At 40.0% G+C, this 26,097-nt stretch overlaps 1 protein-coding gene across 5 annotated transcripts; it reads right to left on the bottom strand.

The window, feature by feature from the left end:
• Positions 1-4,305: 4,305 nt before the first annotated feature.
• On the bottom strand, positions 4,306-25,506 carry ACOT9 (acyl-CoA thioesterase 9). Of its 5 annotated transcripts, XM_057419478.1 has the most exons (16): positions 25,454-25,506; positions 23,877-23,968; positions 21,549-21,575; positions 18,557-18,602; positions 14,765-14,935; positions 14,647-14,684; positions 12,778-12,861; positions 12,134-12,237; positions 10,992-11,065; positions 8,808-8,875; positions 7,764-7,875; positions 6,537-6,627; positions 5,956-6,041; positions 5,017-5,104; positions 4,680-4,830; positions 4,306-4,435 (listed from the first exon to the last, which is right to left on the bottom strand). In XM_057419478.1, the coding sequence occupies exons 1-16, from the start codon at positions 25,465-25,467 to the stop codon at positions 4,377-4,379; spliced, it is 1,305 nt and encodes a 434-aa protein (XP_057275461.1). In that variant the 5' UTR covers positions 25,468-25,506; the 3' UTR covers positions 4,306-4,376. The 5 variants fall into 5 exon arrangements, with proteins under 5 accessions (XP_057275461.1, XP_057275463.1, XP_057275466.1 ...); XM_057419480.1 differs by lacking the exon at positions 21,549-21,575; XM_057419483.1 differs by lacking the exons at positions 18,557-18,602; positions 21,549-21,575 and having other exon boundaries at positions 25,454-25,473.
• Between the last annotated feature and the right edge of the window lie 591 nt (positions 25,507-26,097).

Genomic DNA, 26,097 nt, shown 5'->3' on the forward strand with positions numbered 1-26,097 from the left:
CTTTCCTGAGTTTGACTAATATGTAACTGCGGTAGACTACTGAAGGCCTTGTTGCTTAAACAGGAATCTAACCTGTGTGAAGTCCAGGGTGAGCAGAACTCCACTGAGCCCAAGCCTCCCCATCCACCCCTGCAAGGGGAGAGGAGAAGTTCCTGTCTACATATAGAGGGTAAGGGAAGCACAGCAGGACCAGCACCAAACACCCAAGGCTCGTACTGTGCTACGAAGCCCCTATGATCTCAAGAGGGGAACAAGTAGAAAGCTAGTTTTTTATGTTACCAAGCTGTAAATCAGATGCTTGAATTTTACTCAGGATTTTGTTTACAGCTTTTATAAATCCTGAAACACCAAAAAACATCAACACAGAGAATGTTCAAATAACTCCAAGCAACTGCAACGTGATGAATGCAGGACAGGCTGTTACATGGCTATTCATAAGCAGCCCAAGGCAAAAAACAAACCTAACACTTGTGCCTGCCCTAGAAATGGTGCTTGTGCCCTGAGCTGAGAAAATAAAACAGGACTGAGAACACTTAGTGACTGAAGAAAACCAAGGCCATCTGCACACCTTGAACATTGCAGAGTTAGGTCCACAGCAGTGTAGCTATGTCAAATTTGAAGGCCCCAGCCCTCTGAACACATGTGGCAAAGAAATGATTAGCTAATGGATGAAGGAAATGTGTTTTTTTTTTTTTTATAAAAAAGCAGTTTAATGGGGATGAAAAGTTTTAGAGAAATAGTCCTTAAGCAAAGACTTGAGTCATCATGTGACATACTTGAAATGAAAGATTATGTATATGGAAAAAGAAAATAGGGTTTTTCAGAGATCTGGACATGCTGATGGAGAAGTTTACGAGAGAAAAAAGAATGAGGAAAAAAAAAAATGTTTGAGGTGGGAAAGGTGAGAGTTGACCAGGGAAACAGGGTGGAAACAAAGGCAGATCCTTAGTTACACACTGCCTCCAGGAAAATGAAGGAAGCAAAAGAAGTGAAGAAGAGATTCCTGAATGAGAGAGTAACATTGGAAATCAGGGGGAGGAAGAACCCTGAAATCTGTGGGTTTGGGATCATTAGTATTTCCAGAGATGCAAAACAACTGGCAACCTAAGGATTTTGCTTACTGTTACCTACAAAAGCTACTGCACTGTAGCAGTGCAAGACCCACTCCTCTTCCACACACATCACTAATTCTTGCAAAGTGCTCCAGTGTATTTTCTATGCAGGTATCAACTACAGCTTCCACAAAAGGAGTCCCTGCTTTCTCTTTCATGAAAGCTGAATATTTGCCTTTTTATATTCCCATGAGCTAGTGCCTAGCCCATGAAGAGATAATCTCTCCCACAACTAGGTAAAACTGCATTTAGAGGAGTCATTACTGTGCCCACCAGGCAAAGGCTGAACTGAATGTGCAGTACAACCAATTAAACGTGCAGTAAGTTTGGAGCAGGTTTCTAAACTGAAACCCTTGCTCAGTGGCCCATACTGCACCAGCTCCAGCAAGCTTCTTCCCAGAACACTGCGCACTGCAATGTGGCTGCAAAGGATCTGTGCGCATTTGAAGAAGGGCTACTAGAAACTGTTCCAGTAATTCTGAGAAAGTCATTTTATTATTTTTTAAGCACAGAAACAATAAAACCATTTGAAACAAAGTGCTTTTTCAGGCACTGTGCTCAGCCAGTCCCACAGAAATCTTCTTTTATATCACCACTATGTGAGAAGGTATGCGGAGGCAATCCAGCTAGCACACACTTCCTCCTCCTCCTCACTGTATTCCGAGATGTGATGGGCACAGAAACATTTACCTCCCACTGCAGAGCCACAGCCAATTACATAGAAAGGTTCACTACAAGTAAGAAGACTTTCTACCAATATCTTTAGGCACAAGCCATGCTAATGGCTAGTCACAGACAGCAGTGATGGGGTGGCCATTAAGTTGCAACATAAGCTCACCATTATGTTAAACATTTTAAATTTGAATGTGAGATACAAGAACAATTTTCTCTCACACATAAAGGTACAGAGCGACATGCATAAATAACACCCTTGAACAAAGACACATTTAGCCTCTTATCAGAGAGGGTAAAAACTTGGAGTTACCTTCTTGGAGTAAAAAATACTTGAGCACATACTCTTTGTCTTTCTGTTTACTCCTGTATATGTTTGTATATCTTTTACATATATGTATATATATACACACATTCTGTGCAACTGTACATACATTTCTTTATCTACTGTGATAGTGGTATGCGTTTAAGTTATGATGAACTCTGAAAACACACTAATTTTTCTAAGCATCTTCATCTGTGGTACTCATTTTCTTCCTACTCTTGCTCCCTACTCTACTACATATATTTTGCCTCTTTCATCCCTTCCCAAAGCTGAATTGACAAATTACGATATATACAGCTGAAGAGGCATTAGAGGAAGAACTTGGTACCCCCTTAACTTACAAGCGTTATACAAAAGTGACCCAGGTAGGACCACTGGGTTGATGTAATCCTTCAGACAGTCTGACATAGATCCCTCCACTTCCTGCCTTCCAGAGTTTCAGTTCAGTGTCTCAGTTCTTTATATGTGTGGTCAGCTAAGCATATTCAGCTTCAAGAGGTTTTTTTAAAGGATAAAAATAGAAAATACAATATGTATATACATTGTTATATCTGTAATAAAAAGACTGTAACAGCATACAGCTGGATCAGCACTGGAGTGTGTCTGAAGAGAGGAACTCCATGCAAGGAACCAAGAGCTTGCTATCACTTCAATGTATCCAATACAGATCCGGCAATGCCCCTGTGCCTCCCCTGGAAAGATAACTAACTTCTGAAGGCAGCCAAATGTTAGGAAAGGCTGATGTATAACACACTGATTGTTTCAACACTCATCCTCCTTGTGGGAGTACCAATCAGCTGTTAGGAGCCATGACCTTCATGCTATCCTAGCTCCAAAGGAAGCTCATCTTAACTGTGAATTTCTCAAACTTTCCAACTAAAAAAAAATTTCAACATGTTGCTTTATCAACCTGTTTTGTGCATCTGTGCTGATTCACATAACTTCTACATACTGCTTCCTGATTTCAAGATTTTAAACCTAGCAGGGAAGCCAGAGTCTGTTCTTGTGTATTGTAAGATGTCATATTTCATCCATTTAACCTATCATTGAGCCTAGCTACTCCTGATATTGGAGATTATTTAAACTTTCTCCACCACATCAGAAACACTTTGGTGCCAAGTACTTTCTCCCTGTTACTTAGATACCATAGTTATGTCCCCACGGTGTCCCTTCTGTGACGGAGAATTACTCTGCGCTTCACAGATAAACTTGACAATTTTTAAAGCTGTGCAATACTCATATTTCATTACAGTCTACAAAGGAACCAGAAAATAATCCAGCCAAGGGGGCTTTCCTCTAGCTCCATCCTCAGTGGGATAAAAATCCTCTCTCCATTCAGCAGCTGACTTGGGAGCTGCTCAGTGCAGATTTGCCAGACCCCTAATGCCAGCATTAAACATAACCATTGCCATTTGAGCAGCATTTTACTTTTTCTGCTCCCAATCCCTAACAAACCAAAACAATCTACCCTACAGTGCTGTTTCCCAGTCCCACCCAACCTCACCAAGCACATCTCTACAGACCATGAGAAATAATTCATAAGGAACTTACAGTTATATACAACAAAAAAAGTTAGAAGAGGCTGGCAAGGGCTAGCTGTACACAGACAGAATGCCAAAGAGGCCATATGGTCACCTCATTCCATCACAAAATCCATTTTTCTCCCAAGGGAACCATGAAAACATCCAAAACAGGAGCTGTACAGCCTTGTAAAATCCCAGCTAATGGAAAGCACCTGCTTTACACTGAGCACACACTAGGAACTTCTGAGCTTATGCTTGCTGCCCAATGCAAAAAAATAAACCTAATTTACACAAGAATGTAGGTCAAATGGCTTTATCTGTGTGTATCTACCTATTGCACACTTTTTTCTGATAAAACTTCTATCCCTTATCAGGGAAGCACAAAGGAGAGCTACTAAGAGAAAGAAGGCAGATGGTGACAAGATAGCAAAGGTCATAATGCAATTACTCAAAGCAGACAAAAAGAAGCTACCTGAAGCTTAGTACTGTATTTTTTCAGGCTTTTTTCCTAGCATTAGCATGTGAAAATAGATTTCAACAAATCCTAGTAGCAAAGAATAAAAAAATCCAAATATATGCAAATATATAAATAGCATTTAAAAGGTGTTTTCTGTTGTGGGGTTCAGGTTTGTGGTTTTTGGTTTGGAGGGGATTTGGTTTTATTTTTTGCACCTGTCTGTTAGCCATCTCTGGTGACAATTCTTTCCAAGACAGCATGCTGCTATTCTGCTGATCCAGTGCCTGTCAGATTTCTTTCATCACAGCAGCAAAGTGTCGCTTCCCATCTAAATACAACATGGACTCTGAAATAAGGTGGAGAAAAGAGAACCACATTAGTACCCTAGTGTCAGTACTGCGCAACTTCATAATTGGTAAGATAAGAAGCAATCCACATGGTCATGAAAGCATAAAATAAACTCGGTTTGCCATGAAACCCTGTTACATTATTCAAATGCCATTAGTTCAGTTATTAGAATGACCAGTGTTCCAACAGAAAGTCATCTTTTCTACAGAGTTATGACAACAAAGCATTAATTGCATACTTGCCTCCATATGTTTTGGGGACAACTCGTGGAACCTCATTTTCTGATATAAATGTAAAATGGAAGATATTGGTTGTGTGGTGATCCCTGGTGTCTGCATCATAAACCTCAGTGTGTACTCGAACCTGGATGTAGTTTTTTTCTGTGTAACAGACCTGCACAGTTAAGACAAGATTTGTAGTTCCTACTTTATTACTGGCATCGACACACTGTAACAGACCTCATTACACTGTCTAACAATCGAAGCGCACACTCTCATAATGCACTGCTCATTATCAGTGATTAACAGCGACTACAGCAAAGATAAGTTTTTCTCTTTTAAAAAAGAAATTGACTCCTACCTGTCCAGAAAGCAGTAACAAGGATCCAACCTCAACTGGCCTCTGAAACATGATGTCATCAACAGATACAATAAAAGGTCTGGAACCCCTGAGCAAGAAAAAGAGAAATTTCTTCTCAAGACTAATGAGGGTGTTTGGAGAAATTTAAAAATATTTCCTCATCAGCTTTTGAATGAAGGCTTACTACAGCATATACCTTTCCTAAAGACAGGCCACAGGAAGTGCTACAGAATTATGTTATCACCCACAACAAAAATAACTGGAGGCAAACTCTCACACCAATAAAAGCACACATTCTCTAAGGACACGGCAGGGGGGTTGGAACTTCATGATCTTAAGGTCCTTTCCAACCATAACTATTCTATGATTCTATAACATGTTATTGCATCATTATTCTATAACTTATACTTGCTAGGCAATCTTCGTGCCATCACTGCCAACAGTTTTCCAAGCACTGACATGAAGCACTTCTCTTTGCATCAGGCTAGACATACTCCCATTAAACTTATGAATAGACCTTTGCTGGCTGATGACCTCAGTCACACTTTCTAAGCACAAGAAGCTACTAGAAGAACCTCAGAAACTATTTTGCTTTTGTACGGAATGATATACTTATTTGGCAAAATGTCTATTTTATATGGTTAGAAAGAAAACGTATCTTCAAAAGTCAATCTCAATGGCTTGGTAAGATAAAAGAAAACAGAAAAAGGATGTATTTTCTAGCTTGACATGTGATGCTTAACAAGAAGCAAGATGCAAAACTCTGTAAATACAAGAGACTCTCTAGATAAAGCAGTGCTGTGCACTAACAGTGCAAAATTCTACTAGACACCTACTTTTCTACTCAGATTGTCATTAGGCTGGTTAGTTTGGCTTCCCAATCTATGTGTATGTGCACAGTGCTCTGGATTATATAAATATTGAAGGTCTACAACTCACCCATAGCTGCAAGCAATTGCCCATCCAAGTTCAAACGCCTTTCTCATGAGAAAACCTCCAAAGATCCTATTGAAGATGTTTCGTTCCTATAGGTGGAAACAAAAAAAAAAAAAAACAAACTGCTATATTACATACATTATTTCCAAAGCATCATGTTGAAGTCTGCACTTCAGTTCACAGTATTTAACAGAACTCCCAATACCTGAATATAGAAAAAGCACTACTGAAATACATATATAAAAGTCAAAATAACTGAGGCAACTTTACTTCATAGAAGCTGACTCTGACATCATTTGACTCATTTGACAACATAAAACCTCAGAATTGTGCAGCAACCAGAAGCCCAACCTTAACACTTTGAAAAGGACTCTCTTTACATAAAATTAGTAGTCTGGTAAGAAAACAAGGTAATTAAAAATCTATTTTGCAGTGGTAACCAATATAGGTAACAGAAAAATGACAAAAGAAACTGAGATCTAAATACATTGCAAGGACTGCAGAACTGAAACAAAATAATGGATTGATTAATCTTACAAGACAATTCATAAGTAATTGCTTCTGTAATTTATTTTTCAAAATACCTGAGGATGGCAAATCTGTAGCCCTTTTAGCTTTGTATCTTCCATCCACACTGAATTGGGTGGTAATTTACGACTCCGGAAACTTACTGTCCTTTGGAAGAGATAATAAATTTTATAGCCCACATTAGGAGAATTCAGCAAGTGAAAAATGCACAAATAGCAAATGCAGACACACACTGAGGAAAAGGAAAAAAACAAGACCAATAAAACAATAAAAAAGGACCCCCCCCAAAAAAGTATAAATTCCTTCACTAAAAGCTGTTCCAACTGACCTTGAAGCCTTATCTAAAGTGATACTTTGATTTTTACTGCAATAAGCCTATGCTCCTGATCTTTCAAAAACTTCTGTTAATGCTCAAGCTTATGTGAATGAACAAGCTCAAGAAACGTACATGAAAGAAAAGATGAATCACAACCACAAAGCCTGTCAGAGAAAGTCTTACTGTTTTCTAAGTCATAACAGGACTTAAAAGCACTCAATGAGCTAACAGTAATTAAACATCAAACATGTAGACAGTTTGAGGTTTTCAGATCCAGACAGAATGTGTACAAAATACATCTGCTAATTTTAGGGGAAAGCATGTCTCACTTTGGTAAACAGCTTTGAAAATAACAACTGTGTAATAAGTTAAAGAAATAACAAATTATCCACAAATACGCCACTGCATTAATGCCCTTAGGCATTGTTCTATCACCACTGGCACTGGATGATTTCCCACAAAGCTCAAATGTAAGAGAAGTACATCAACAACAGTCTCCCCCAAATACTGCTTTCATGTATTATATTTAAAACACATGGCAAGGTTACCTGATCAAAATATGGCCAATTCCTACCCTGACAGGTTTTTATCTAGATATCAGGGCAGAAAACTCTCAGACTGCGCAAGTCACACAGCTGCAAAACCATTCCCTTCCCTTATTTGGTTAAGCATCACTAACACTTTTCCTCAAGATTCTTCCTAACAACTGGCTCAGAAGCATTTTGTGCTTATAGTGTCACTTTTCATCATCTTGGCACAGCTAACACTAACAACAGAAGACTCTTTCAAGAGATGTACATTAAAATTTGTACCTGTGTTTCAAATAAACTGCCACAGAATTTAAATGGTGAAATGGGAAAACAAAATGCATGCTTTTATTCCAGACTACCCTCTTACAAGCACCCACTTAAAAGGCACATGACTTTTCCAAAAGACTTCAGTTCTACTCCACCCCTCCCCTTCTTGCCTTGTGTCCAACGTATTAAGGAATATGTCATGAATAATGTTTCTTTCTTCTGCAGTGGGCGCCATTTTCAGTAAGGAAGCGGTGCTGAAATCAATCCTCTTCAGTTTGTTCACTAAACATTTTTAAAAAAAACATATTACAGTTCAAAGAAAAAAAAAAACATTTGACTTGCTCTGAACATTTTAACATGGAATCAGCCGTCTCTTTCCTTTTCTCTTTTTCCCCCAGAAGCTAAAAGCTGTAACTCCACAGTCCCATAGATTCAAACAGAAATCTGGCTTTTAGAATTGACCATATCAAAGAAAAATAAGGTAGAACTTCACTGTTTCCTCACCAATGTGATATACATAACTGCTACCCACCCATGGCTCCTACAGAAAACTTCAATATTCCCCTCAAAATATAAAAAAACATATCAAAGAAGAAACCTTACAGAACAACCAACCTTCTTCAGGTTTTGCCAATGGTACAAGAATGCAAATTTATGACAGACTTTACTACCGTAGGCCACAAGGGTTGAAATTTTAGATCTTCAGTTCATTCAGTCTTTAATGTTTCTCTAATTCTCTGCTTTAATATTCCAGCTTCAAACAAAATAAGATGGAGATACACAGTCCTTCCCTGGTTCCCCCCCCTTTCTTTTTCTGAATTTCTTTCCAAAAAGAACAAGGAACTCGACAGGCAGGAAGCTGTGATGAACCCAGCAGGCCCACCATGGGGGCAATCAATCAGCCAGAGCATTAGGAAAGCCTGTGCTGCGCTCAGATCTGAAGTGGAGAGAGCATCCTAGAAACTGAGAACTCTACTTGGGGTGCAGAGCACATAAGGAGTGCCCTTCTGTGTCAGTTTAGCCAAAGAGTTGCCAAGAATGGTGATAGCAGGCTTTTAACCTCTCTTACACTACTGACATATGAGACAGAACAAAACATAGTTTTGAACAAATTAGGAGCATTTCTAAGTAGCAACACTTCTGAAGTTTATTTCCTTCTAGCTATTAAGTTGAATCTGAGGCACATGTGCATACTACCAGGAAATCTGACATACATTCCCCTTGATTGAAGATTTTTTCTTCCTCAGGGCTCTCAGGAACTAGTGGATTAACAAATGCTGGCCTATGGACAGGAATTTCTGGTTTAGTTACAAACTTTACAATAATATTTCCTCCAAAAACATTATAACAGTCTTCTATTTTTGCTTATATACACAGTACAAGATGAAAAGAGATACCTGAGGTTATATCATAGAAATAGATTATTTCATATTGTGCAGCTGCCAGCAGAATACCAAATTAGCTTTAACTCTCAAGAGGCAGTTAAATGATTCAACCACTGTACAGCATAATTAAGAAAGGGTGATGCATCTACGCTTCTTAAAGAGCTAAATCTGTACACATGGATTAAAATGAAGATTTTTCAAGCTGTTTAAAAATTCAGCAAATGAAGATGTGATGACCTAGGATAGTCCAAAACGAATACATAAAACTTGAATGGTACCACTCCTCATGGAGCAGAAAGCGCACAGTGCTGTAGCTAGCAAGTGTTTTTATAATCTACATGTTCCCGTGGCAGTCTTATCAACAGCTGAAAGCTGTTTACCACATATACCACTTATCAAAGAAGATATGAGGCTGCCTTGAGCCCAAATTTGTGTGTTTATTTTTCTGCACAACTAAGTTTATTCTGACCTAATTACATAACATTATTTATTGTCACAAGGAAAGGCAAACACTTACTTTCAAGAGCCATTCTTCCCCATAATTTCTAATTATTATTTTTCTATTTCAACATTAATACAAATGCTCAGAACAATATATATATATATATATATATATATATACATACACACAAACAAATATCTGCTGAACAAGACAACACTGCCCCAAGCCTTTACTTGAGATGGTGACAGAGGCATGCAGAGAGGATGTTTTAGCTTAGAACAAACTGCTCTTTCCTGGTTTGCTAAACCTCTGGATTTCAGAGACACACCAGCTCCTTCTCCATGATAGAGCTCATGCACTCTCTCCACAGCTCAGGACACATCTACAGCAGCTGTCCTGTTCAAGACCCAAGCTGCAGAGATGAGCGTTTGCTATAGCCCAAGAGCCACACATCCATGTTTTTATGGCACTATAACTAACCTAACATACCCTGTGCCTCTCTGAAAGGTTTTTACTTCACATAGAATAAATATCTTCCTTATATGGACAGAATGCTTCCAAAACGTAGCTGGCTTGAGAACAGCAACTAAAGTTTGTATCTATTTGCACAAGTTCATATAGGCTTGTCCTAGGTCAATCTGCTAGTGTCTAATTACATCAGATTTGATGTAACTCTTTTGCAAAAGAAGTCCTTAAAATGAGAAGCATAATTATATATAGATATTTTAACGTACACTATGTTAATAGGGTCTAAGAAAATATTACAAATCTGAATGAAACCAACCTAATAAGTACTTCTAACATTATCAGGACTAAATAACTATGTCAAGTTAACCCCCCCTCATTAAACATATCCTTTTTCATTAAATACAGGCAATTATTAAAACTAGTTAGAAAATCATTTATCACTTTTACAGGCTACACAAGAAAGAGGTAAGAAATACAACCGATTTTTCTGGTGCTAGAGGCAAACCAAAACTAAAATTAAGCAGCCCATTAGTTTAATGACTGAGGAGTTACAGAATGAGAAAAACCAAAAAATGGCTTATGGGTTGTTTGGGTTTTTTTTATGTTCTGTAAATATTTATTAGTTCCATGCTACTTAGATAAGTAAGTTTTAGACTGAATTATTCTGATGAAACCTATCGTATCTATTAGGGAATTAATGGCATTATTCACTCAGACTATTTAACCATCAAAACTCAATCTTTTCCAGTTTTATGGCAAGATGGCAATTAATTCTAACAACTCTTAGAATGCAGGTGGGTTTGTAACAGACTCATTCATTTCTGTGTTTATCTGGCCAGTCATTCAAATGCAGAAAAAAAAAACCTAAGAAAAGGGTCCAATCCCAAGATTAACAGCAATTCCTGGTATCACCTGTTAAATCAGTGCTCCAAAGCTTGTCACAGGAGAGTAACACTTACCAGCAGAAAACATCAACTATGTGATTGGTCACCTATGCTACATGCCTTATATGTGGCTACATGCCACACACATAGCAAGCTGCCATGTTTGCTGTTTTCACCACAGTAGGAATCTGAAAACTGTTTTCCTCTCCTACAACTTACCCTTTATTCTCTGGATCCCGGGCTACCATGACAAAGGTTGCATCTAACACAGGGCTGTAATCACCATCATGTAGCTAAGAGAGACAGGAAACAATTATATTCTAAAAATACAATTATAAATGTGCTTAGCAAACTATTCAGTTGACATCAACTATGCCATCACACTGTTAATGCTGTTTACTTTCCCATTCTGTCATCCCATCCAAGATCTCTCACAACAGGTCAAAAAGAACGAAATAATGCAAATTAAAACTCTAGTTTCAGGAATACTTCAATGTAAATATTACACTGGGAATACTTATTAACTACTACTTTCAGCTGGGTGGGGAGGAAATCAATGCAGGCATTGTAAAAGGACCCTTTATTCTGCGAAACACCAGAACATTTTCTGTCAATAACAAATTGCCACTAATGTCAGCACTGTGAGGAGTTCAGACAATAAAGGTAAAATGTTATTGCCTATATCAAAGGCTCCACTTAGGGAGACCAACTGAATAAAAAATATTTACCTGTTTCTCTGAATTATAGCCACTAACATAATTTAAGTGGTCATAGCATATCTTTGCTGCCCTAAATAATTAAATAACGGAATTAACATCTGAGTTAACTAATCAATTGACAGTAAACATTCAATAGAAATTTTTTAATTTAATTATGAATATTCCTCTTGCTTCCTGCACAGTGTAGTCTTATTACACCTTCATTTATTTTCTATTCTTTAGTATTTAATTATTTACTACAAAAGTTGTGCTACACAGCAGATAAGATGAACACAAGAGATACAATTTAACACTGAAACTGAATACCAAATAAAAAAATAAAGTTTGCCAAAAGCAGGGGGAAAATCAGTTAAGAACATGCAGAGCACAGCCACATTTTTTTTTCCTGTAGGAGTACTGTGTCACAGTTTAATTACAAAACACTGGTTAAGAAAAATGCATCTTGAAAGAAAAGTAAGCAACAGAGTAATTTGCTGCATCTAGACTACTTGAAGTTATCTTATTCTTGAAACACCAGGACTGCCTCAAGCCCTTTAAAGATAGTTATACTAGAAAATGTAATTCATATTGCTAATATCATCCAGAATTCCTCCGAAGCGTTTCATCCCTGTGATGAGATGGAGAGAAGTCACAGGAACTAACCTGCAGCATGTGCATCTTCACTTCCATTGAGGTCTTCCCAACCCAAGAAACATTGCCTGTGAATTTGATGTCACAATCTGGATATATAATCCTCTTGCACAAATCTACAACACAAACATTAGAGGCTGCTGGATCACTAACATGTAACATTAGAAAGACTGGATTTTCTAAGACCTTTTGTGTTCTGCAAGTGGCAACACACACAAAGTCAACCCAGAAAAGACAGTTGTTGCAAGGGACCACACTGCCAGCCTGCAGTTTCTGCCTTGTCAGAACAGGAGAACAGGAGAAGGAACAGAAGCCAGAACAGAAGGAAGTACGCACACAAATGGCAGACCCACAGCAGTGTTCAGCAAAACATGCGACACAAGCGAGATCTAACTCTACCAGAACAAAAACTGTTCAATAATGAACCCAAGAAGCTCGTGTCAAAATGAAACCAAACACAAATGTCCATGAAATTTGTATTTGAAAGGAAGGGAAATGCGAAACATGAAATGCTCCCCCTTCAACAAAACAAGATGAAGTGAACTAAACAGGAGTGTGAAGAAGGTATCTTCAGTAACAACCCAGGGACAGCAGTAGCTGCTGAAAGAGGAAGACAAACAAATGAAAACATTCCTACTGACCGAATTGCCACTTACTGATTTTATCCACCAGAGCTGTAACTATTGATAAAGGAGACTTTGGCTGCATTTCCTGCTTGGTGTGAGTGTAGCAAATAAGAACTGTGGAGAGACCAAAAATGAGTCAGCTCTTTAACAAAAAACTTCAGTGGAGCAGATCAAAGCCATCTTTGTGAAGCATGAGAAGTACGTGTAAAACACAAACTAAAGTATGTTTCAGAGCGCACATGACTTCCACATTTTGTGTAACTCACAAGATTGCTATAAAGAAAAATGATTCAGTAGCTGTCCCAGTTATACGCATATTTACTGGCTACAAATAGAAATGTAATTGACCACTTTAACTCATCGCTCCACATCCAATCCCACATAATCTCTTCCCTCTACCCCTGCAGCCCACAGTCTCAGATCCTTCCTACCTTTTATTTCGATTTCATGCAGGTTATCCAAGGATACATGCTGTCTGAAGACTTACTTTCAACTACAGATTCCTTTAAGGAGGTGCAGATTAGATAAAACTGTGCCTTACAGGTATGAAAGCATAGTCAGACATATTTATCACACTGTAATTACTACTAGCTGAACCACTATTTAAATTAATTAGCTCTGCTCAGAAGAGCATATCCAAGTAAAAAGACTTCTTGGAGTAATACAAGGCTGCAAAATGGTTTGGTTTTTTTCCTAGTACTCGTGACCATTAAAACAATATAACCCCAGCAGAACTGACTGAAGCCCAGTATGACTACAAACAAGGCAAACATTCTGTGCTCCAACACAAAAAAAACTCAGAACTTCACAGGTTTCCAGAAGAAATAAGACACAGAATGAAAACCAGGCTCATCTCATCTACCAATAGAAGGTAGTACAAATTGTTTCAAGTTTCCTTCTCTAATTCAAGACAGGTACTGAAGCCAGCATCTTCCCTGTCCCAGAAAGAAATACCAATCATCTAGTTGTTTTGTCTATCCTCAATAGGTATATGACACATTAACTTGTTTCCCTGCCTTCCTCAGTTTTGTCCACCTGACTCACAGTCTTTCATTGCTGCCCCTCCACCCTGGCCCAAAAAAAAAAATCCCTGTTCCATTCAGAAATTCCTCTTAATAAGCACTTATTCTTTGTCAAAAACCTCAATCAAAATGCTCCCAACCAGCTAGAGAACTCCAATGAAGAAAGAAGTCACCTGGTGACATTTTAAGAGAAAAGTATCTCCAAGTTACATTAACAACCTGCCACTTGTTTTAGCTTAAAACAAAAGTCAAAGAACTTGAACTTTTAAAGCCCATAAATAAATAGAGGGGAAAAAAACAAACAAAAAAAACCCCAACCCTAACTCATGAAACAACTGAGTAACTTTTACCCGTAATATCAATTTGGAGACAGAATCCAAGAACCTATAGACTGTTTTCCATTTTTCCTCAATGGATACAGTCTGTTCATTCCACATTATAATATCTTCTCCCCAAAGGGAAGACTGAAATAGTTGCACCTCACGATCTGTTAGGTTTTGTGTTGGTTTTGTTGGTTTGAGTTTCCTTTTTTTAAGAGCAAAATTTGGTTTAATTTGAAATAGCGCACTTTGCAAATTTTCTGATTTAACACTCAATGCATATTCATAATCTAGGATCATTTCTTAGTAAATTATTCCTGAGCTGCTCCTTTACAGAACTGGCAGAGGCAAGAATGTGAAGCTGAGCAATTTTGCTACTGTCCTTTGTCATCCTTCCTTCTCCTTCAGCATCAGTATCTTTCAGGTTTTTTCCTTCTCTTTTGAGAAAAAACACTGATGTGATTCCCTCCCTGAGGTCATACTATACCAAACAGTAGTGAACAAACTCACTTTCTCTGCATTACTTCTGCATTCTTTACAAGGGCGTAGATACGTACCTCCTAAACTGTCAAGATCTTCAAGTATCCTTCCAAACCTGCAAGATACGGGTTTTGACAATTAAATACCTACATACATAGTAAATGAAAATTAACACTATGCTGGTTCCCTTGTTACCTTACACTGTTGTGTACATTCAGGTACTTTTCTCTTATTTCAGGTTGACTTCCTAGAGGTAGAATAACTTCCAAGTAGCTATCCTTCATCCTCCTAGGAGGGAGATCTTCCTGCTGTTTTGCCAGTAAAGTATGAAGAGCTTTTCTTTCTTGCATTGCTTGCACATGATCCCTTGTAAGGGGAAAAAAAAAAAAAAAAAATGGAGCATGACAACAGAACTGCAACCACAGCTAAAAGATGTCACATTGAAGATTATCAAAATGAAAACAAAACAGTAGTAAAAATAGCAAGACACAGTGAGTGTGCCGTGAAAAGAATGTGAAATACTCCTAATGAGATATGCTAAGCAGGACTACTGCAGAAAACTTTTAAGTATTTTTGTGCACAAGTGGCAAGCACATACTTTGTGCTAAAGAGATAACAAAAATTTTCTAATTCCGAATGCTACCAAAATGGTTCCCCTTGAAAAGAACAAATCAGGCATAAACCTATGAGGTTTTGTGTACATTCATGTCTTCCATAGCTACCATATCACAACTCTTCCTACAGCCACAATTTTTGAAGGACTGCCAACTTATAATCTTTCCCAAAAAGTAGAGCATGTATAGTGTTGGTTAGCACTAACAACAAAAGGAACTAATCTGATAAGACTTGCTAGCATCCACAGGTGAGCTCTCCCTTTACAGCATCAGTTCATACAGCATACACTTGATCGGCAAGCTAAAGGAAAGGGGAAATTAATCTATTTCCCCTCTCTATTCCTACCCATAGTCACCTTACAACCACATAGGAAGGTTATAGAAATAAATAATAAAGGAAAAGGAGCACTATCCCTTCAGAGCTGCTTTTCCAGCACCAAGTCAGAGGGGTTGTAACTCCCACAAGGGAGTAAAGGACAACTTGCTGTCACTTCTTTACAATCTACCCAGTTGGTTCCTTGCACAGGCATCTTACAATTACCCTGCCCAACATTTTCTCTTACCTGTTCCTCCAAATGTTTCTCCCTTTAAAAGTGCAACCTGACTAAAAAAAAGCAAGTATTTCGTACAATTCCTAGAATCAACAACAAAGCATTAAGTGTCTTAAGGGTTAAACATGCAACAGTTCCAGTATAAAGCCAAAAGGTATGGAAACCTATGAATTCATTTCACAGAGCAAGAGAAGGCATAAAACACTATGTAACCAAACTTGATTTTAAACTTGTGGAAATGTGCTATTCATTCAGTTGTGCATGCTGCATTGCTGAGACCTGAGTGCCATTGTGTTTTACAAAACCAATTTAAAAAATAGAAAAATAAAGAAAACAACAAAAAGAACCTTTTCACCAAAAATTAAATATGTCTTCAATTTTGACTTTGGATAAATTCTGGGCATTAGCCATTTAAGATTAAGACTTTTCTGCTTTGAGCCTTATTTTTGGAAGAGAAGTATAAAGCCGTCATCCTGCAACATATTTATATTCCCTCTTTCCTGTTTAAGAATTTGGGAGGAAATATGAATAATCCATGATCAAAGAGGGTAAAAGTCCAGCAGAAATTTCTGTTTGTTTTAAACATGAAACATGGTTTACCACATCTAAACAACAAAAGTACTGCAGAGTTCAGAGAAAATAGAAAGATAACAACCTCCTCCAGGGGGTTAATGTTTGAAGGTGTGCCACTGCATAGAAACAGAATATACTAGATGACTAAGAAAAGATGCAATGTCCAAGATGATGCACCTTTATGCTTTTTAAAATATTTGTTTCCAAGGTCTTTCAGTGAAAGGTTTCAGAGAAATTATATCAGAAAGTAAATCTTAATCAGACAGTAAACCAGAAATTTGTCTACAAGCATATAGAGACCAAACAATAAAAATTTAACTATGTTTTGTTTTCACCAGTCCCATCCTGGCTCCTCTGAGGTCAGCACCAGAACTCTTCTTGACTTCAGCTTCAGAATGTGCTCTTCAATATACAGAAGTATTGGTCTCAAGGCAATAACATTTTTCAACAGATAAATACTGTTACACACTGCAGCACCAGTCATATAGTAACAATAGTTCATCTAAATATTAACTAATGCCTGCCCTAAACATTCTGAGAAATTATGCTATTTATTTCTGAAATGGCCACAACTGTATCTAGACTGTAATTAGCAATGAGCAGATTAACAATTTTAATTACAATTTAAGTTCAAAACCAGAATAAATACATACCCAAAATATTTCTTTCTGATACAAAATGTTACCGGCCGTTACAAGAGAAATCATGAACCAAAGTTTCCTTTTAGCAAAAATAACAGCCAAAAGCATTCCTCCAACATGTATCTCTCCTCTCTCCCAGTAGACCAGTTGCATGCGCATCAGTCCTTCCCTGCCTCACATTTAGGGACCCCTACCTATCAAGCTGTTCTTAGTTTGTCCTCTTTAATCATTCTTCGGCCTGACTTAACTAAAGCAGTGGCTGTTCAGTCTCCACACATATCAACTCTTTGTCACTTCATTTTAAAAGTATGATCTCAAAGGCAACATGATCCATGTCCTTCAGACCTCACATATTAACCCTGTCATTCCCAAGCACTCCCAGCCATGGGCTCCCCAGCTTTACTTCTCCATAGTAGTTACATACAGTACTCCACAAACCATTTCTGTTGTAATTTATACACCACAAGAGACATACCTATCTAAGAAAAGAACTGCTGTAGTGATCCTGGCTTCAATCTACTCTCCTCCCAGGGCTGGAGCAGTGGGGAAAAAGAAATGGATAGAAGATCAGATTTTTCCAGAGCCTCTAAAGTCTTGATCCTCAGGTGGTATTTCTATATAGCGGGGCTCCTTCCCACCCATTGTGGGCTGCAGGAATGGTTCTTTTAAGTGCCCTTTTCAGCTGACTTAATGAAAATTTCAAGCCCTATCATGCTTAGGTAGCAGTCTTACTAAGCAAAAATCAGCTTTTCAGATTCAGACCTTTTCTTTAGTGTGACTATAATCCTGTCTAGATAAACCTAGTCAGAAGGCCTAGACACATCAAACACTCCACTCAGGCAAGCGTCTCTTCATTTCCCTATCAGTGTACAAAGTGTGAAAGAAGAACTCAGCAAACGCAGCCATAAGAAAATTAACAATAAATACAAAGAATATGGCAACAACCAAACTACAATACATAATTCCCTCAGGCTATACTGATTTTAAGAACTGATAACAGTGGAGGATTACAGTCAACTCTGGCTTATTCAACATGATGGAGGGGAAGGAAAGTAACCTAAATAAAGCCAAATCATCACTCATTTAAATTATATGTAAATTAATATTAAAGTACAGCAGAGAAAAGAAATGCCCAAGATGCTCCTGACTAAGGAGACCCCAATCCCAAGCTGACAATTTTCCAAAGTGACATAAGTGCTGCCAGTCCATTAACGATGCAGCCTGCTTCACACTGAGCCAGCTCAGCTGCCTCTGAATCCAGTGCAGTATAAATCCACCACCATGTTGGTAAGACACCAACAAATAACTCAAGAGCAACCAACAGCAGTGTAACATTTCCAGCCAGACTCTAGAGCTCTTACACCTTCATTGGATTCAAAGCTGATGGGAGAATCTTTTAAGCATCAAGGTCACTTATTTTGTTCCTTTGGTGGTACAGACCTTGTGATCCTCAAAGCGACAATTCAGAAACCTTGCTTGCATTACTTTTTAGCTGTATCTCCTTTCTTCCCCAGTCAGCAAGCTTAACATGTTAACTTCCACTACCACAGCCCTGAGCTCTACCTGGGTTTCACAAATAAAGTAAAATACATTTAATGCACACTGTACCTCCAGTTGGTAGATGCTCCCACTATTTCCCTCAATCTGCTTCGCACTGAAAAAAAAAAAAATTAATCAAAAGCAAATCAAGCTTAGCTCTGCAAGTGATGAACATGAGGTTGAGGCTGCCTGGTGCTAAGAGGCACCATCCTCATCCCAGAACAGGAAAATTAAGTAAATTCATGCAAATAGCATTCCAGAAACAAAAGTCTGGCCAAATTCTCTGCTGCTGTTAGTAGGCATGTCACAATAATGGATTGAGTAACATGATTCTGTAGCTTATTGTGTTTAGCCAACAAAGAGTATTTGCTAATGCAATCAAACACCTGCAGTGCTAATTAGCAATTGAAAGACACAGCAGATCAGGATCAGGTTAAGGAATTTTGATGTGAAAATATTTCAGCCTAAACACAAACAAAACTGGAGATAACACAAATCAGAAAGCCATAAAAGAACATAAACAGGAACAGTGCAGCTGGGAGACTGCGACTGAGGAGAGTATTTTTTAAATAATCCCACTCATGAAGGCAGGTAATAGCATCAGACTGGCTCTTGCCAGCAGGGTTTCACAGACTAAATCTTTATCAGTCTCAAAGAACACGTTGTTAAGACACTGAAGACAGGTCTATAAAATTAATTCCTGCACTATGTGCACTTAGAGTTGATGCCAGTTCTGCACAAGTATTTCATAAACTTCAAGAATAATCTGCATATGCAGTTTCTCTACTCTCCTTGGATGAGGTTATTAAGTGTGCTAACATCCCATCAACTCTATCTAACTGCTCCATCACGATTAGGCAGGTAAATGTATGCTATTTGGAAACACCTGAAAACAAGCAGCAATAATTCCCAAGCTCAGAACAGAAGCTGAGAATGTATAGTTGGGATTCCTTGCTTATTTACAAAGACTTTTATACAAAGGGGTTAAAATACTGGGACAAAATAGGGACACATCTAGAAGGGCTACCAAAAAAAAAAAAATTTCAATGAAACAGAAAGAGGGCTGCTGCATTACAAGCTAGTCCTTTATACTTGCAGGTTATTAGGTACCACCAGGTTTGGCACTTTTCAAGCTAAATGCCTGGTCAGTGTATTCGCAGTGATCAGCAAGCTATCCTGTGAACCCTGGAACAAGCAGAGTTTGATTTCATCAGTATTTAAATCACATTCCCCTATCAGCCAGACCAGCTCTGCCGTGTCCCCACTCCTCCACACAGTCACTTTTCTGCTGCTTTCCAATCCCAAATCCCCCACACCACCACCACTGCAACACCCCTTACCTCCCTTTTGTCCCTTCCCCTGCAACACCTTCAGCTCTCGTTCCTGCACTCCCAGCCTAATTCTATTTCGCCTGCCCCCTAGACAAGCACTAGCATGAGCTATGGTTAGCCTAGACATATGCAAGGGGCTGAACACCAGCCAGTCAGCACAGAGATCCCAGTCGCTCACCAGCTGCCAGCAAACACCACAGTCCATGGCTGACCCAAACACTAGCTCTGGCACCCTAATGAACCTCTGATTCAAAGACAGTTTTCACAAAGATTGTGGAAACACATTTCTCTTCAAGATTTGTTTCTCATCTATTTTGGCTGACATCAAGAAACAACTGGTTCTGGAAGAAGAGGGTGACAAGGAGATAGACAAAGACAAAACAGATTGCTTAGACCTCATTTCTTTAGGAAATTTGGCTAAAAAAAGTATTTTGAAATTAGAAGAGTTCCACTACAATTCTAAGGAAAACAAAAATTATGAAAGAAACTGATTTCAAATCTTAAGAGTTAATTTTTATTTTTTTTAAGGGGGGAAGGTCAGATTCTTTTTTCTTAAGAAGCAGACAGCTTATTAACAGAGTAGGTACTACTTTTCTGTTACTCACACTCCACTTGTGAAGCTGCCATAGCATGCATTGGATCGACATAGTGTTAGTAGAAACACTTTTACAGCTTCTAGAACACAAAAATTCAATTTTCCGATAGTGCACAGACTGTGCTGGGATGGAGGGGGAATAAACAGCACCTTCTCTTTGTTTAAACCAAGTTCATCTTCCTTTTCAACTCTAAACAGTAGAAAACTCTGAAAAAACCTCTGGTCCAAACCTGTAAACATGTATATACATTGTTAGTCCAATTTAATACTTCTGATTTCAATTTTAGGCATACAAGTGAACATTTGCCAGGCTGAGACCACATACTTTTTATTTTAACAATAAAAGGGATAAAGCATAAAAATGTTCCTAAAATGTCGTGAAGCTAAATTTAGTCCATTTTACAGGTTCATAAGTACATAGTTTCTCTCTTCCCTTCCCCTGGGGAAGACTACCTTGCTCTTGCAACAGAAATTTAAGTAAGTTATTAAGCACAGACGTCCATAAACTCTTTCCCTTTTCTTATTTGGCAAATGTCTTAAAAGTGCAAAACAATTGCACCAAATGGGGCTTATCTATTGTTGTACATTTCACAGTATCTCCTAAACTACGATCAGTGGATCATTAATGCCAGAGCAGGAGGGTCTGAGTATATTTGCACTGTGATGTGAAGAAGGACACAAGGGCAGCTGGACAAGATCACTGCATTCATCTCTGCCAGTGAGATTCACGTCCTCTTCTGCTGGTGTTACCCCAGGCTGTATCCAGGTTCAGGTAGACCACTGTCACGTATTTTACCACCACTATAGAGGTTGGTCTTAACTTACTGAAAGACGCAGATTCAAATGTCTAACCTGAAGCTAAGTACTGCAGGAGTTGCTGTATAAGAGATTTTGTATCCCACAAGCTCTACGAAACACGATATCCAGCACACCACCAGAAACACAATGTGCTGAGAGAGATCTAGGACAACACTGCCACAGAGCCATTCACTGAAGGCGAAGAGGCTTTAAGCAAGTCAATAGACAAGAGTAATAGCATTTCATTTTTCATTAATGCTCAAGTAATGAAAAACAGTAGCTGTTTAGTTTAGTGTTATAGCAAATATTTTAATATGTACAGATTACCACAACACACCATTATTCACATGAAGGGGTAAGTGTCCTGTGGAGTGGAAAACACAGGTTAGATTATCAATTAAAAGAAACAACGCAAACTACATCTAGTAAGGAGTTACCCGATCATTCTACCTGCTTGAGTTCCATTTAAGCATGTGTCCTGCAATTTTAGTAAGCAACTGTAGGCACCCTGTCTTCGCCTGATTTACACTCAGTATCTTCATGTTTTCAACTGAGTTCATCCTTTCCTTCAAAGCCAGTTTTGTGGTTACTTTGTTTACTGGCTCTGTGTAGTATCTGCTTGCAGTGTAATTCCAATCAGTTTTTCAAACTCAGTGTTACCATGTGCTATTGACAAACACTATTAACTTTGGAAAGAGTATCTGGAAGATTTTTCAAAACATGGGATGAGTTGTCTTTAAGAAAACTTCCAAAGTCCTGCTTCATGTAGCCTTTGGGAGAATCATGGAGGAAGTGGGGATATTCACAACTGAGACCCAAAGTTGCGAGGAAGCATATGAAAAGCTAGTAAATATTTGGTGTTTTGTGAAAACAAACTAGTTTACATATCAGTGAAAGTTTGTATAACATTATTTGTTATAATTTTAGAACAGAATCTCAAATACTTACAGTTATACAGTCCACAAAATATTAGTATTCCTTGAAAACCAGAGGAAGGCCAGCATGGCTTCACAGATTCACTGTTTCCACTCGCCTTCTAGGTGGCATCATTACAACTTAGATATAGAGAGCAGGGTAATATTTGCAAGAATGCAATATTCTGTATCCATGCTTCTTTCCTTTCATTTTCCAAATTAGCATTTATTAACTAGCATGAAAAGAAATTCACTAACAATGAATAACCCTCATTTTCTCTTGCACTGGATAACCTGCGATTTCTATTTAGGCAACAAAATGGGCAAGAAGATCTCAGAAACAAGCAGAAATCCAAGTCATAGAATCATAGAATCATAGAATAGTTAGGGTGGGAAAGGACCTTAAGATCATCTAGTTCCAATCCCCCTGCCATGGGCAGGGACGCCTCACACTAAACCGTGTCACCCAAATCTCTGTCCAACCTGACCTTGAACACTGCCAGGGATGGAGCATTCTCAACTTCCTTGGGCAATGCATTCCAGTGCCTCACCACCCTCACAGTAAAGAACTTCTTCCTTATATAGAATCATAGAATAGTTAGGGTTGAAAAGGACCTTAAGATCATCTACTTTCAACCCCCCTGCCATGGGCAGGGACACCTTATGCTAAATCATATCACCCAAGGCCTCGTCCAACCTGGTCTTGAACACTGCCAGGGATGGAGCATTCACAACTGCCCTGGGCAACCTATTCCAGTGCCTCACCACCCTAACAAGAAAGAATTTCCTTCTTATATCCAACCTAAACTTCCCCTGTTTAAGTTTTAACCCATTACCCCTTGTCCATGAAGGAATTATTTGTACCTGGCAACAGCCCTTTTCCTCCTCCCCTTTTCTCAGTACCTGGGATTAGAATGCAAGAAAACTTTTTTTAAAACTTCTGCAACAGGCACATTATGGCTTATTACTACAATTAGAGTGCCAAAACAATCCTTCAACACAGAGCGCCATTGACAAGAACATTTTCACAAGGCAATGCTGCTGATCTGATTAAAAGATTTCTCTAAGTTTACAAAATTAGTGTTATTAACACACTAAAAGTTCTGTAAAACATTATTCCCACTTCGCTCCTTCATCTGTTGGTCATTTTATATTCCTGGGTTCTAGCTATGAAAAAAAAAGGGTAGCAAAAAAGTGATACTATAAATTCAAAAAAGATCAAGGACAGGTTTAAAAGGCCATTAACTTTTTTTTCTGCTCCCCAGACTTTGCTAATTCAGGACTCATGACCCATGTTGCACTTAAACCCTTTGATTATGGCTTCATTTATGGTAATGAATGTCAGTTAGAAAATAGCAATATTCTTTACTCTGACATTTCATTTTATTCCTTCTGCGATAAGATTGGATGAGGATTTGAGCAACCTGGTCTAGTAGACGGTATCCCTACCCATGGCAGGGAGGTTGGAACTGGATGATCTTTAAGGTCCCCTCCAACTCAAACCATTCTATGGTTCTACAATTCTCTCCAGTGGTCACAGTATCTTTCTGTACTACGTTTCCTTTCTGCGCAGAGCCAACTTGAGAAGCAGTTGTCCCTCCAGAAGAAGAATCACATGTTCTGCCAATGCTAAAGAACCAGATGAGCCTCCATGTCTGTAACTTTAATGCGTGTGCATATTTGTTGCCATTAACCTCCAAACACACACAGAAATACTGCCACGTCTTCCAAAGTACAGTCAATTACCTTACCTTCATTCATGTCAGGAAGCTCTGGGGAGCCAGTGGTCCCAGAAGTGAGTGTCCGAGCCAGAAGAGAAGGAAGCTTCCTCATCATCCACAACCTACAGGCAGAAGAATTTACTGTCATTAAAACTAATGCCATGGAAGTAGTTTAGGATTTATTTTTGGAACAGTGCTGATTACTTTAGAAACCACACTCTTAATTTTTAATCCTGATTTTTAGAACCACACACAATCAGTACAACAGTTCCAAGCCAGCTGAAATTTCAACTGATACCTGTCCTCATCTGAAAATAGGAAGGAAGAATGATTCACTGGCAGTAACTGGTCTTTTCACTGACTCAGATGTCCTGGGACAAACAGCATCTTCTATCCTGTAGGCAGGTCCATGTGCATCTGGGAAATCATCCATGACCCTAACCATAAACCTGTCCTGAACTTGGCAGGTGTCCATAGCAGTGGAAGGTGGAAAAGCCGAAGAAGGATATCACAAGGCCTACCACACAGTCACATTCAGCTAAGCCCGGTCTTCTCCTCCCTGGCTTACTACTGCTGCAACTCAGAACAAGCCTAATGTGCAGGATATAATCCTCTTAGCTGTTCAGCAAGAAGGGACAACCATGAGAACCCTTCAGAGAATGTAATCCACCCAACAATTCACTAAGAGTTCAATCAGGTAGCAACCAGTGCAGCTCTTCCAGGCAAACAAAATTGTGATAGCACAAAAATACACAGAGGGTCACCAGGAATAAAACTCCTCATGATAATTTATAGTGTTATCCTGACAAGAAATAGGAACTCTGCCCTTAATTTTATTCAGCTGAGGCTGGGGTTTCAGGTCAAAAAAGAGGCAAGTTCCCGGGCTCCAGAATCATAGGATGGTTTGGGTTGGAAGGGACCTTAAAGCTTACTCTGTTCAAACACCTGCCATGGGCAGGGATGCCTTCCACTAGACCAGGCTACTCAAAGCCCAATCCAACCTGGGTACATGTCTACACACATATATCTTATATACATGTTTCCCCCTGTCTGCAGGTACACCAGGAGTACATAAGAGAGAAAAAGGGAACACACACACAAAAATAACCCAACTCAGAAGCCAGCAGTCTCATACACACCAGAGAATGGCAATGGTGAAAACTGTGTAAGTGATGCAGCCTCTGGACCCGTGGCACAGTCAGGGAATGACTCCTACCTCAACCCCGCCCGCACCCCCGCGGGACCCTATCACGCCCGATGCCATTTCAGGCGCCCTGAGCGAGGCGCTCCTCATACCGACAGGCCAAGACGGCCAAGGCCAGACGCCTTCACCCTAAACTCCAGGCAGCCACACCCGGCAGCGCCCTGCCAGCCATGGCTCGCACTACACACACACACCCCGCCCCGCCAGCCATGCACCGGATCCCCTCCTGGGTGCAGGCAGCCTAGCCGCGGGACCCGGCTCGGTCCACAGCGCCCCCCGGTAAGGCAGCAACGGCGGCCCAGGGCTCTGCCTCACCTCCCCGGGGCCCGCCACAGGGAACCGCCACCATCTCCCCCGGCCCCGCCGCGGCGGCGGGAGCTAAGCGGCGCGGGGGCAGCCTTACCGAGTAGCCAGCATGGTGCTCGCCCAGCCGCCACCGGGACCGAGACCGTCACCCGGACCGAGACCGTCACCGGGACCACGCCTGTCCGAGGCACGCGGTTCTCCCAGGACAGCAAATGCTCGGCGCGGCCCTTCCGCCGCGTTGTGCAGGGCGGTCCCAGCGCAGGGCCGCTCAGAGCCAGCTCCCCTCTAGTCCCTCCGGTCCCCAGGCAGCTCCGCTCAAGCTCGGCCTCCTGCCAGCGGCCGCGCCTTTACTCAGGGGCGGGCCGCCGGGGCCGCCGGCTCCGTGTGCCCTGCCCAGGGCGGAGCAGCCGCTCTGAGGGGCCGAGGTTGGTGCCACCGGCAGCCGTTGGACACCGGGCGAGCGCTGTCCATGGGGAGCTGCGTGGGTTTCGCGTTTAATAAGTACCGTGATGAGTGCGTTATTTTTGTAATGCTCCTGTTTTCCACTGTGTCTCTCAGAGGCATACCATAGGGCCCAGGCGCTTCCCGAGCCGGCGGGCCTGCGGTTGCTGGATGTCTACGCAGCCGGGGAACGGCCTCCGGCCCCGGCCGGTCACTTGGTGGCACTGTTAGGGAAGGCAGTTGAGTATTTGGTAGGGGGAAGAGGTTGAAGAAAACACTGCAGGTAAATAAATAAGCTGC

This window comes from Pezoporus wallicus, unplaced genomic scaffold, assembly GCF_028554395.1.
Source record: "Pezoporus wallicus isolate ANWC-B61680 ecotype Strahan unplaced genomic scaffold, APGP_CSIRO_Pwel_v1 contig_5767, whole genome shotgun sequence".
Taxonomy (NCBI): Eukaryota; Metazoa; Chordata; class Aves; order Psittaciformes; family Psittacidae; genus Pezoporus; species Pezoporus wallicus.